General features: G+C 39.8%; 1 protein-coding gene across 7 annotated transcripts in view; it reads right to left on the bottom strand.

Moving 5' to 3' along the window:
• LOC121275778 (triple functional domain protein-like) overlaps positions 1–14,259 on the bottom strand; it is a 650,960-nt gene that overhangs the window by 55,609 nt on the left and 581,092 nt on the right. For 6 of the 7 annotated variants that reach the window (XM_041183384.1, XM_041183386.1, XM_041183389.1 and 3 more), the window contains 5 exons: positions 10,686–10,755; positions 10,038–10,127; positions 8,680–8,772; positions 6,909–6,959; positions 357–434 (listed from right to left, as the gene is read on the bottom strand). In XM_041183384.1, the coding sequence (XP_041039318.1) occupies positions 357–434; positions 6,909–6,959; positions 8,680–8,772; positions 10,038–10,127; positions 10,686–10,755 (382 nt within the window). Of the gene's footprint in view, positions 1–356; positions 435–6,908; positions 6,960–8,679; positions 8,773–10,037; positions 10,128–10,685; positions 10,756–14,259 lie in introns of those variants that run through there. The other variant, XR_005942563.1, reaches the window with a different exon arrangement.

Here is a 14,259-nt window from a genome sequence, read left to right as displayed (position 1 = left end):
TTATAGGATAACTATGGCAGATGAAAATTGAAGGTAAATTATTCTGAAGAGTTACACTATATTCTTATTTTGAGCATGGCTGCACCATTATACATTATTTATGATGTTGTGAAATACTCGATGTCCTGAAAATGATTATAAATTTACAAAATACCAAGTATTGTAATATAAAATTTAAACTATCACAGTTAATCTTATGCTATCTTCATCCTTGCTGTTTTGCTTTAATACATGGAATAATAAGCATTAAGACAATCCACCTCAATTTAGAAAATGAAACTGGGCTATTGCAAATAACAACATGGGAGGCTTTCCTAAAACAGAACAACTGAGAGAAATCAAACTGTCAAAATTACATCGAATCCTTGCAGACGTCCAACATTCATCATATCGTTGCATCGTTTTGGTACAACACACATGACCTCCACAGCTTTCTATATTTGGAAGAGAGGAAAGAAAATATCAGCATTTAATATTCTTACCTATTATTAGTTTTAAGGATTTTAATATATTTTTAAAAATTGTCATCCTTTTGTGAGCATCTTTCTTAATTATATTATTTTGATTGTTGCAAGCGAATGAAAAGTAAAGTTAGAAATTCCTATGGTGTGAGGTCACAAGGGCTTACATCATAATTTCGTAAAGCTGGCTAAGTATAGAACTTTCTCTCTTTGTTAGGTCTCCTAGGTTCTACTTGCTTCCCTTCCTCACATACTTCACTGCCAAATTGGCAGAGAGGGAGTCAGAGTACACAGGACAACTGTTGATTGTGTTTTAAAATTGGTTGTTAGGAGGTATAATAGGGTTCCACCCTTACCCAGGGAAAGCATCATAGCTTCGATTTTAACTGGAGGACAAGGGTGAGATATAAAGTCCTACAAGGAGCTCCATGAGGCCTGGGCCATTTTAACTTCCAGGCCACATTTAAATAATGCAGCACTGTCTCCCTCCTGAGAAAGGAATAGTATCATCAGGGTTGGTGGGTGACAATGAGAAATTGGCTCAGGAGTCTTATGATGCATGGAAGCCAAAGTGCAAAATTCCAGCCCATGCCTTTCCCCACAAAATTCAACTGACATTGCAGAACTCAGACCTATCACTTCATGGAACACAGCAGCCATATTAATTCTTTATTATCTGTACAAGCATAATCTTTTGCTGGTAAATAGGAAACAACATCCAACCCCAAATTATTTATCTGCCTTGTAAAAAGCAACCATCTGTACTGCACTGACTTCTAAATTACTTATGCTCACATTTAGTCTCTACTCAATATGCTTAAGATTCAGCTTTCTACTGTACATGTTTTTGGTCAATTATATTTAATTATGAGATATTTAGCTCAATATGCACAATCAGGGGAAAGAAATGTATATATAACCTACCCTAAACTAAGATGAACACTATGCTTGTTGCTCATGCATGGCATACCAAATAGAAAAATTTAAGAAAATTAGTGTTACGTTTTAATACTGGAAAGATTAATTAATATTCACATAAGCATGAAGGTGGTTGAACACTGTACTTTCATTTATTTTACTTCAGCAACTGAACTAACCAAACAAAATGGGTTCTGCGATCCCATAATGCACTGGCTTGCAAAGTACAGCAAACTAAACAAGACATACAGTACATAACATATTCCTCCCTCCTTATTGGAAATGTCAGTCTAACAAAACATTTCTGAGCTAGGGAAAAAGGGTAGACTGCCTCCAATTCCACCTGAACCCTGGGGATTATCCTGCCCCCACCAAAAAAACATATGCATTCGCCTTAACTATAATTCAGACACTCAGGAGGTCTTCTCTCCCGGCATGGTTGTGGCAGACTTCTGGTGCATTTACAGAGTAATGTTCATTGGAGACTGATGATAACTTATTGTAGCAGAATCCGAAGTTGTGTCTAATGGCAGAGAAGATGAGGTGACTTCAACTTCAGTAGAGCTAGATTGAGGTGGTGAGACTGGAGTTGACATTTCTTGACTTGGAGATGGCTCTTTCATAAGAGGTGTATCCTTAGATGGTGCTTGACTTGGCAACAGATGGTCAACATGTCTCCGCCAGATGAGATCATTCACAGTTTGGACTGTGTACGAAACACGTCCTGTCTGAGCAATCATAGTAGCAGGAACCCATTTAATTCTGGTAGCATAATTACGAGCTAGAACTTCTTGTCCAGAACAGAAAATTCTTGGCTTTGATCTCTGAGCTCTTCTCTTCACTTGGTTGTGCTGTTGATCTTACACAACTTGTGTTTTTGTTGGTTTCAGCAGATCAAAGCAACTGCGCAGTAGCCGTCCCGTTAGTAGGAATGCTGGAGATGCTTTAGTCATAGCATATGACATGTTTCGGTATGTCAGCAGAAATGTGTCCAGACGCTTATGAATAGAGGAATATCTTTGTGCCGAGCTTAAAGCATGTTTCATGGTTTGAACAAATCTCCTTGCTAATCCATTGGTGGTGTGTGATATGGTGCTGAGGTGATGTGATGAACTCCATTACTTCTCAAAAAATTCTCAAACTCCTGCAAGACAAACTGAGGTCCATTGTCGGTCGCAAGTTGTTCTGGTAACCCTTAAGGACTGAACATTTCTCTTTGCCTTTGAATTGCACTCTCAGCAGTAGTAGAGGACATCACTGAAACTTCTGGCCATTTGGAATAAGCATCCACAACCACCATGCACATTGTTCTTTCAAATGGTCCAGCAAAATTGACGTGGATGCACTGCCAAGGGTTTTCCGGCCAATTCCACGGATGGAGGGGTGCCACTTGAGGCATGTTTCTCACTCTCTGACATGACGAACAAGATCTTGCCTTGGCTTCAATGTTTTGGTCCAGGCCAGGCCACCAAAAGTAGCTTCTTGCAATCCCTTTCATGTGAACTATTCCACAGTCTCCAAAGTGGAATTGGTCCAACACTGGTTTCCTCAATGTTGGTGGGATAATAACTCGCATGCCCCAAAACAAACATCCTGAAGTGACTGATAACTCCATCCCTCTGGAAACCTAAGGATGAGGGTCAGGGGAGACTCGGAAGTTCGGGGAAGAGTTGCCATGCATCACAAGATCCATGACTTTGGACAATGTTTGGTTTACAGTAGCCTTCTTGATTTGGACTGAAGTGATGGGTTCTCCACTTGTGCAAAGTAGAAGATGTCTTTCTGAGCAGTGTTCACGTTGCTAACTGGTAGGGCAGCCTCGAAAGACCATCAGCATTAACATGAAAAGTAGATTTTCGATACTTGTGTCATATGTGTGTGCACTCAACATCAATGCCCAACCTTGCAACCTGCTTGCAGCTAAAGAAGGGATGCCTGCGTGTGGACCAAATATTGAGGTGAGTGGGTTGATGATCAGACAACAGCGTGAATTTCCATCCAAACAGGTACTGGTGCAATTTCTGGTTCTGAAAATGATTCCCGGTGCTTCGCGTTCGATTTAAGCGTATTGGCTCTCCGCTTTGCTTAAAGTCCGTGAAGCAATGCTATGGACCTCTCCACACCTGAGGGCATTGTGTGTGAAACAACAGCTCCAACTCTATAAGGCGATGCATCACGTGCAAGTTGTAGTGGGAAGGAGGGGGTCAAAATGTGTCAGTACCTCAGAGTGTGTCAGCGTTGCTTTAGCCTTCTTGAATGCAGCATCACAGTCTTCTGTCCATTTCTTAGCTTTGTTCTGACACAGAAGCTTATGCAGGGGTTTCAGCAGGGTTGCCAGCTGTGGAATAAATCTCCCATAATAATTCAGCAGCCCTAAGAATGAGTGAAGCTGGCTGATATTCTGAGGAACTGCAGCATCCACAATTGCCTTGGCCTTGGAGGGTGCTTTGTGAAGCCCAGCAGCATCAATGACGTGCCCCAAATATTCCACAGAGGGTTGAAAAAACTTGCATTTGTCTTTGTAAACCCGTAGGCTGTATTCCTCTAGCCTTTTTAGGGTGACATCCAAGTTCTTGAGATGTCTTGCTCATTACCAAGACATCATCAAGGTAGCACCGAACTCCGGGCAAGTCACTCAGGATCTGGTCCATGGCACTCTGAAACCAGGCTGGAACCAATGTTATTCCAAAGGGCAAGTGGCAATGCCTGTATTGTGTGTTGCGATGGTAAGATATTCTTGTGACTTCTTGTCAACATGTATTTGTAATAGGCCAGGAATAGATCCATTTTGCTGAATTTTTGCCCACCAGTCAGGCCAGCAAATAGGTCCTCAATATGGGGAAGTGGATATTGTTCAGCACACAACACGGGGTTAGCAATAGCCTTGAAATCTCCACAGATGCATGTGCAGCTGTCTTTCTTGAGCACTGGAATGATGGGGTGTTGCCCATTCGCTATGGGAGACAAGTATCAAGACTCCTACCTTGACCAGGTCCAAGTCAGCTTTGTCTTTTGGTCGTATAGCATAAGGCACGATTGCGACCTTCAGAATATTTGACTGAGAGTCAGCTTTGATATTCAATTTTACAGTAATTTCCTTCATGCTTCCCAAATCTCCTTCGAAAACAACAGCATTTTTTTTATAACAGCTGTCAGACCAGTTACTTGTGTACTTCTGTCCAGTTTAACCTGATCTTCTCAAGCCATGACCAACCAACTAAAGCTGGATAGTTGCCTTTCACCACAAACAGTGGTAGCTTAGTAGTATTTAGTTCCACTTTAATTTCTGCTCTGCCCATCATAGGTACAAATTCCCTTGTATATGTTTTCAGAACGATTTTTGCAGGTGTCAAGGGAAGATGTTTAAACTTCTCCTTATACACAGCATCTGAGACCAGAGAAATTGCTGCCCCTGTATCCAGTTCCATACATATTGGTTGGCCCTCCAGCAGCGGTGTTACCCAGTAGTCTTGTGAGCCACCTGCCACTGACAAGATGTGGAGCAACATTTCTTTTTTGGACTCGGTGTCACTCTGGTCCTTCCATTCCTGCTGTATGACATGCAGGTTTTTCTTTTTCTTATGCCAGATGGCAGATTTCTTTTCCCGTGGTCTGCTTTTCGGATTCCCTGCTATTTTTTTTGTTTTTACAGGCACGCTCAATGTGTGGCACACTGATAGCATTCAAGGTCTCTGCACCAACATTCAGATGGATGGTGACCACAAGGCTTTCCACAACAGTAACATTCTAGGCTGCTTGCTATTTTGTGTGCACAATCAGCTGTCACATTATGCACGTGAGTTGATGCACTCAGCTGCTATGCTTCTTTTGCTGCCAGCTCCATGGAAACTGCAATCTCTATGGGTTTTTGCAATGTGAGGTTAGTCTCGGTCAGGAGGCATTTCTGGATTGCTTTACTATGAAGGACACAGACGAACCCGTCACAGAGGGCATCGTTCACTTCCTTGAATTCACAATATTCAGTGAGCTTTTTAAGTACTTCAACATACTGCGCAATTGATTCCCCTTCTTGGTTTCTTTTGTGAAACCTAAATGCGTCTCCAGGACTTTTACAATGTCCTCATACAATTTTGTGCCAGGTTTGTAAGGTTGCACCAGGCTTCTCAATAAGCCAAAGGTTTTAGCTCCCACCACACTTAAGAAAGTTGCCACCTTCTTATCATTTTCAATTCCATTTGCAAGGACAAAAAACTTAAAGCGTTCAAGTGTAGGAGCTTCACGGTTCAACAGTCTCATCAAAACGTCCCATAGATCCAGTAAATTTAGTCATTTTCCACCTTAAATGTGTTGCTGCTTTAAGAGCTGTAACTCTTTTACGTCAGGCTTTCTCTGTAGCTTTGTCTTTGAGGTTCCCGCACCTCCCTGGTTTTGGCAGGCTCCCAGCGAGTATGGGCGTTTTCTTTCCAAACTTCTGAAGAACCAGTGGAGAAAACCCCTCGACCTTAAGCTAATTTTTGATTGTCTTGCTTTTATTCTGCAGGTGTTGCTTTTTTTGAACTTTGGGGGTCGTCTTCAGCTAGCTAGTACTCTCCCAATAATTTTCCTGTGCATTTCGAGCTGGAGAAGATCCTAGCGATTGTGGACCTCTCGTTTTTTCTTTTAAAACCCTCAAAACTTTTAGAACTGCAGCAATTCTTTTCTGGGCGGGTCTGTTTTTTAAAATTCTGCAGAGCCTTGGTGTTTTTGAACTTGCGCTTCAGGAGTATCACTGGGTATGTCTTTCTTTGTTTTACTAGTAATTTCCTTTTAATCGTTCTCTCACTTTACTTTTGCTTTCCGAGTGGCATTATCGCAAAGGTCTGTCATCCTTGTCGCCAATTTGTTACATTTTAATACTGGTACTGCTGATAACTTTTTTAAAATTTTAATTAATATTCACGTAGGCAGGGAGGTGGTTGAACACTGTGCTTTAATTTAGTTTACTTCAGCAACTGAACTAACAAAACAAAATGGATTTTGCGATCTCACAGTGCACTGGTTTGCAAAGTACGGCAAGCTAAACAAGACATACAGTACATAACACTTACTTTCCAAAGCCACCTACTGAATGAATATATCCATACATCACAAGACTTTCTGACAAGCTAAGGTACCAGTAAGTAAAATATCACATTACCCCCAAAAGAAAGCAATTAATAAAACTGGGCTTTCATGATGTAGGTTGGATGTGGGCTAACCATCCAAAAATCCACAGTCAACTCTGACTGCACAAATACGAGTAGTCATGTTCATAGGGAAGGCAAAATTGTATGTCTTTCAAAAATGCAACAGATGTAAGAAGCAGCAATATTCACACTTCAAAGCAACAAGAATTTTTTTTTGATTACGCCTCTGTGAAGTGCCTTTTCTATGTTAAAGGTGCAATATAAAAGCTTGCTCTAGTTGAGAATAACATGTTGTCCTCTGGGTAGAATAGATAAATGTAACAATACTACATAGATTATATAATGACATCGTTTCCATGACATGGTAAGTATTCATTTTGACACTGATGTATTAAGACAATACCTCCAGCTCTGTTGTGTCTACAGCAGCCTTCCTAGAGTATTTAAGGAAGTCCTGTGCACAGAAAAAAAAATAGAATTAGTCAATGTTACACTGTTAATCCAGGAACCTAATTTCAGATAATTGTCTCCATATTAATTAAAGTTAAAATGAATTTTTCTAACATTGTGTGAACAACTTTCCCCTCATCATAGGCAGATTGCATAACGTATTTGCAATTTTAATTGTCAAATGATTATTTTAATAAATTCAGAGTTGTTTCCATTTGACATTTAAAGGGACATTTAAGGCGATATTTCAGAATATTCAGAATAAGTATATTCTTAAGCATATTCCTACTATAAAGAAAAATCCTAAAGGGAGGACCTGTGGTTAACTAAAGTAGTTAGGGAAAGCATCAAACTTAAAGAAAAAGCATATAACTGTGCAAAGATGAGTGATAGGACAGATGATTGGTCAGAATATAAAGAATGGTGGAGAATGACTAAAAGGTTAATCAGGAGAAAGAAATTAAAGTATGAGAGAAGGCTCGCTAGAAATGTAAAAACAGATAGCAAGAGTTTCTACAGGTGTTTAAAAAGGGAAAGAGTAAGTAGAGTGAGTCTTGGTCCTCTAAAAAGTGAGAATGGGGAGGAAACTGTAGATAAAAAGGAAATGGCGGGTGAAATGAACAAATATTTTGCTTCTGTCTTCACCACAGAGGATACAAAAAAGACTCCAGTAATATATGTAAATTGGTAGTTGGAGGGGAGAGAGGAACTTGGTGAAATTTCAATCACTAGGGGAGCAGTACTGAGCAAACTGATGGAGCTGCAGGTTGACAAATCTCGGGGTCCAGGTGGACTTCATCCTAGGGTCTTAAAAGAGATGGTGAATGAGATAGTAGATAGGTTGGTGTTAATTTTCCAAAATTCCCCTAGATTCTGGAAAGGTTCCATCAGACTGGAAAGTAGCAAATATAACCCCTCTATTCAAAAAGGGAGGGAGGCAGAAAACAGAAAACTATAGGCCAGTTAGCTTGATGTCTATTGTAGGGAAGGTGTTAGAGTTGATCATTAAAGAGATTATAGCTGAGCACTTAGAAAAACTCAAGAGCATTGGGAAGAGTCAGCATGGTTTTATGAAAAGGAATTAATGTTTAATCAATTTATTAGAGGTCTTTGAAGGAGTAACATGTGCACTGGATAGACGGGAGCCTGTTGACGTGCAATACTTGGATTTCCCACTAGGGTTGTCTTACGAGGATAGGTTGAACAGGCTGGGCTTATTTCCGGTCAAGTTTAGAAGAGTGAGGGGTGACTTTATTGAAGTATATAAGATCCTGAATGGTCTTGACAAGGTGGATGTGAAAAGGATGTTTCCTCTTGTGGATGAATTCAGAATTAGGGGTCACTGTTTTAAAATTAGGGGTTGCCCTTTTAGGACAGAGAGTTGCCCTTTTAGGACAGAGATGAGGAGAAATTTTTTCTCAGAGGATTGTGCGACTTTGGAACTTTCTGCCTCAGAAGGTGGTGGAAGTGGGGGTCACTAAATATTTTTAAGGCAGAGGTAGATAGATTCTTGTCAGGCAAGGGAATCTAAGGTTATCGGGGGTAGGGGGGAAAATGGAACTCGAAACACGAACAGATCAACCATGATCTTATTGAATGGCAGAGCATGCTCGATGGGCCGAATGGCCTACTTCTTCTCCTGTTTCGTATGTTTGTATGTTGCACACATTTTCCTTAATGCACAAAACAGTCTTTCAATTGCAGACTTCCCATAAAGTACTAACCTTCAGCAGGAGCTGGTATTTCATTATCCGTTGCACTGGTTTTATTAACAGGTCTGTCAGTTGCAGTCGATGACCAAGTCGCTGTTTTACGTCCTTAAGATTACATTAAAACGTATGATTTAAATCTTTTTTTTAATATAGTCTCATTGAGATATTGCTTTTGCTGCTCATGTATTAGTCTTCTCCATCTCAATTGCATTAAGTACTACACTCAGTGCACTATTTTCTTTGGAGTCTTGAACATTAATTGCAGATGCACAGTAAAACAAACATAACCATGAAAATGTCACAGATATAATACTTGGAAGCTTTTTGTAAATATTATAATTCAAGGCAGTGATAAAGTTTCTTTAACATGTTCAAATGCCAACAGATGGGCAACAAGTTCGTCAGCCTCACTGGTGAGTTCCTTATCTCAGTTATTGTACTGTGGGAAGGAAATGCCTGAAGGACAATTGCTCTGAGGCTGATCAAGCACCATGTGGTTGTTCAGTGCAGCACTGGAAGTGGCCAGAGAGAAAGCCACAACCACCTACTTGAAACAAGTCAATGGTGTGGTCTGGGGAAGAAAGGGCAATAGGGAACAAAGTGAGGGACTTCATATACTCAAAATAATGCAAAGTGATCATTTTTGTCTCAACATACAAACCACAATACTTCAAAACAGAAAAGCACAGAATAAAGAAATAATGGCCCAAATCTTAACGGTCTCCAGATTATTGGAGATGGGACGGAAGCTGGGAGATGCATGTCAGGACCCTGAGGAAGTTTAAACTTCTGATGGGGCTGATTTGCGCTGCCTGGGACCCCTCCACGAAAGTCTGCAACCCTGAGCTCAGGGTGGAGACTTGAACCAAATATGCGGCAGCCTGCATAAGTTAACTGAACACCATAACCAACCCCCCCACCATCACCCTCCAACACATCCCCGACCACCTGACAACCTGTCTGACCAGACCCGACTAGCTCCGACCACCCCACCTAAGCACCTGACTACTCCTCCAACACCACGCTGACCCCCTGACCAGACCCGACTAACTCACCCGACCACACTCCCTGACCCATACTCCACCGACCGCTGGAAAGGATGCACTGACTCTTTGTTGCTTCAGCCGGGATCGCAAGATACGACTGAAAAATCGTAAAAGGATCGGGTTGCAGAAATCTCAAGGGCAGCGTCAACATGCTCAGCATCGACCCTGACCGGAAGATTTGGCTCAATGTTTCACATATGCCGTTTAAAAAATATTATATTAAATCTGAGCTTGTTCAAGCTCTGTCTATAGCAAATATCAGCATCAAAGCTCAAGAACATAATATTTAATTAAAACTTAATAAAATATTTCCAAAGTTCTCACCTCAAAATAGGTGTCAATATATTCGGACACAATGTACTCTGATTTGGGCTTGTTTTGACAGTAAACTATATACATATGCAATCTTCTCTCCTTTGTGATTTAGTGGAGAAATAGAAAAGGTTGTAAGTAACAGCATTACTGGAAAGTACATTTTTAAAAATATCAAAAATTATTCTCTCCTTAGTTATTCTAATTTGAGGAAATATTTTTGGTTTGGATTGTATTAGCGTTTTTGCTAAATTTCTCAGGAAAGCCTGCTGGCTGGCATTACTATGTAAGTACTCACGCAATATGCTTGTCCTGCTGCATATTTCATTGTGTGAGAAACACTTAAAGAAGAGAGCTACAATCTTGCCTTGTTAAAATCTGTGCAAACCTATCATAGGATGTCAAAAGTACACTAAACATTATGGCTTGTTACTGATAAATACTTAATTAGTAATAATGGCCTTACTTTGTGGCATCAGAGTGAGAGAAACTTTCCTGTAGGAATGAAAAGCCACCTAAATTTGGAATTTTTTATGAAGACTATAATTGTTTTCCTGTGGTTACTATGACAATAAGAGATTTCTGCACTTTAACCATCCTTTAAAAATGGAAGGATGGGAAGGAAGAAGATATTTTCTGTTTGCAGAAAATGCAACGTACGTGTTTGACAAAGAGAGAAGCTAACTTATCAGGATCCTCAAGGCACTTCTCCAGCTCGCCAAGAAAGAAGCTAAACATCAAAGAAAGAAAGAAAAATCAATTACACAATCAGTCAGATTTTGCTGTCAAAATAACAGTGAGGCATTCGCTCTTATTTAAGTGTAAATGGTACAGCAACTTCAGAGTGGAGCAGATATGTGGTTAAATGGCATTATCAAAAGGTTGCTGTCGAGTTGTGCCATTCTGCTGTTAGTTTTGCAGAAATTCATTTTGCTGTCAATCTTACCACTGAATCACATTGAATGTTGTTCAGTTGTGTGCTTGTGTGGTAGATACAAATTAAACTCGCCACAGAAAGTTAAGGCTCTTCATTTGAAGCATCACTATCTTTTATGACATGATATTTGTTAATTACTGTCAACCAAACTCTCTGGCACTGAAAATTAACCACAAGTGTGCAGTATTACTCCTTCAAGTTGTTGCAACATTTTAAGAAAGGCAACTTAAACTTAATTTCATTTTTCCTTACTGTCTTATCGCTCTGACTGAATCCTATCTCATTTCCCTCTTTTTATTTCTCTTTCTGTAGCTGAGTTAACATTGAATTCACCTATTCTAATTTAGAATGCCTTCTCATTCCTTCCACTGTTTATTTCCAATTTTTCATTCTGATTGACTAAGTAGATGCACAGTTGCTTGCCCTGTTAACTCAGGTCACAGACACCGTTTTCCTCACTGCATTGTTATCAGCTCACACTTTCAGTAATACTTAATAGGCAAAAACGTATGCATGTAGCAGCTAGTCTAACTAAAGGAAGATGCCATTAGTTGCCCAACATCAAAATTTGGCCCAATATGCACACAGCAAAAACACTACTGTGCCAGTACATGCAGGTCCCAAATGTTTGTTTGCTTTTCATATTAATTATTTTGCAGTTGAAATGCAGCTCTGTTGTCAAATTATTTTGTTTTTTGAGTGGTGATCAATTTTTTCCAACATGTAAATAAATCACATGCTAATTACTTCCAAAGACATCCTGATTCTTATCACAGAGATTAGCACAAGAGTAAAGAAACAATAAGCTTAGAGTATAAGCATGTGTTACAATCCCAGCTGATGTTAATACTCCACAAGTCAGATCCCAGAATGAAACCTGGCTTGATAGATCCTAACTTTTTTTTAGAAATCGTGGAGATAAGTTACTAACCAAATTCACAGGAGCTTACTGATGAACTTTTAACATAAAGAATAAAACATTTATTAAACAAAAGAACTATATTACACGAGACAACAAGGTTGGAAAGATCTCAATACGAACACAAGAAAATAATTCAAACTCTCACAATTCCTTTTATCCCAGCAATACCCTTACAGACACAAAAGCCCAGTGAAGATTTACCACTAACTTAACACCAAGGCTTCTTGCTTGGGCTGGCCCAGTTGCAAATGATTTTCTTCCGGCATTTAAGCATTTATTAGATACTTTTTCCCCAGCTGATATCTCTCCCTGAGACACCCAAAACTGCATTTTAAACTCACTATTACTTCAACTGCAGAGCAAATACACAAGTTCCTTAAATTAAGTTCTGAGCAGTCTTGTAGTATTTCTTATCAGAGAGCTTAGAGCTTCTGCCTTCACTCTCTGACATACACACTCTGAACTTTTCTGTTTTTCTCTGTGTCTCACTGGGCCCTTGTTGCTAGGCAATGTCACAGTTTTTTCTACTTTGCATTTTTGCCCCCAAATCATTAAACTGCTAACCCCTGTTTAGCCCATCTCTTCACATCAAGGATTGTAAAATCTCATTAAATATGCATACATACAAACAAATTCATAGACCTGACTTTTTTTGCTAGGAGGCCCTCCAGGCTGAAACCATAAAACTGAAACCATGTTCCACCTTTCTTAACAAACAAATATAAGTGTAAATTAAACTCAAAATTATACATTATTCCTAACACATGGAACGAGAAAAGGCAATTGCACCATCAGGCCCTCCACAGAAATTTTTCTATCTCAAGTCGACCCAGTACATTAACTGATTTGTCCCACTGAGAATTTGATCATCTCAGCCAACACCTCTATTCTTAGAGATACCAATTCTACCACAAAGTTATTTATTAAACCATTTATTTTCATTCCTTCTTAACTAAAAATAGTTTGGCTGGGTAAAAACCCCACAATCTCTACTTTCTTGTGAGCTTTGTTTAGCTTGAACTGGATGCCTAGTTCTGTGTTCAAAGTCCACATCCAATAGCCAGATTATGTTGTCATCTTTGCCAGCTAGCATAGTAAAAAGCTGGACTGGATCATATCGCTGTATCCCTGTAAATCCTTTGAAATCAATTCTGCTCTGTGAAGCTCTCTGCGGAACCTAGAGCTTTCAATCCTGGGATCATGCTTGTCACTCTTCTCTGAACAGACTCCAATGTATCAAGTGATTTGCACAATGTTAAGATAATCTGAAAAGCTCTGCACACAAAAAAAGTCAAATCATTGGTAAAAACAATTTGGTTGGAAGTATAATGTGCTCAACATTGCCCTATCAATTTAAAGCTTTAAGATAAGAGGTGACTTGAGGTTGCCAACAGGTGGAAGAACTTGGGATGATAATTTTATGGTTTCTAAACGCCCTGAGTAAAAAAAACCATCTTATCACACAAAACTCAGTGTAACATTAAAATGCATTAAAAGTACGTGTTTCAAGTCAGATATAATTATAATTTGTCGTTTGGTAGTACAGAGCTTGAGTATTGCTGAAATAGGGGATATGTCAAAGCTTTTTGTTTTGCACTCGTTAGGACACCTTGCAAGAACACCAATATAAGGGGAAAACAACAATTTATACTGTATATGAAGAATGCTCTGATTGGTTGGCAAGTGGACTCTGATTGGTAGAGATGTTGCCATGGAGAATGCACCAATGATGGTGACTGACAGTTAATTGCCAAGCATTATTTGAAATTTAAACCAGGCAGCTTGGCCCTGATTGGCCAAGGCATCGCCCTGAGGAATGAGTCCGTGAATGGCTGTCACTTATTTTGCTTAGCTGAAACAGGTGCAAAGTGTGTACATGTTCTTTCTGCAGATATCTGTAGCTTCCAGTACACGCAAATGTACCACACTGTGAGCCTGACTGACAATCACTTGGTTGTCAGTGTAATTCTTAATACACTGAGGATTATTTAGCAAATGTTGTACAATTGCAGAATTACAACTAATGTCGGTAGCCCGTTATAAACAGTGGCTGGGACATGCTGTTTGATATGATCCGCCAGTCTTTGGGACATTTGGCCTACATACCTAGCATCACACCGACACTGAAATTCATATACCACATTACTCATCCTGTAGGATGCCTTTGATTCTCTCGCAAACATCTAGGTTGGGTTCCATGAGAAACACGTCTTCGATGGAATGATACCCAAGGGACGCACGGTCAGTGAGGGGAGACTTCGGCCTGAGTGAAACAGAGACCGAGTGAGTATATTTGGGAATTTGGTTCAAAATGGGAAGTCGATGCATAGGGGGAAGGAACTGCCTTTGGTATGGTTTACTGCAATAAGTAAAGT

The sequence above is a fragment of the Carcharodon carcharias genome, chromosome 3 (genome assembly GCF_017639515.1).
Source record: "Carcharodon carcharias isolate sCarCar2 chromosome 3, sCarCar2.pri, whole genome shotgun sequence".
NCBI lineage: Eukaryota > Metazoa > Chordata > Chondrichthyes > Lamniformes > Lamnidae > Carcharodon > Carcharodon carcharias.
This window is presented reverse-complemented; position numbering and strand designations above follow the sequence as displayed.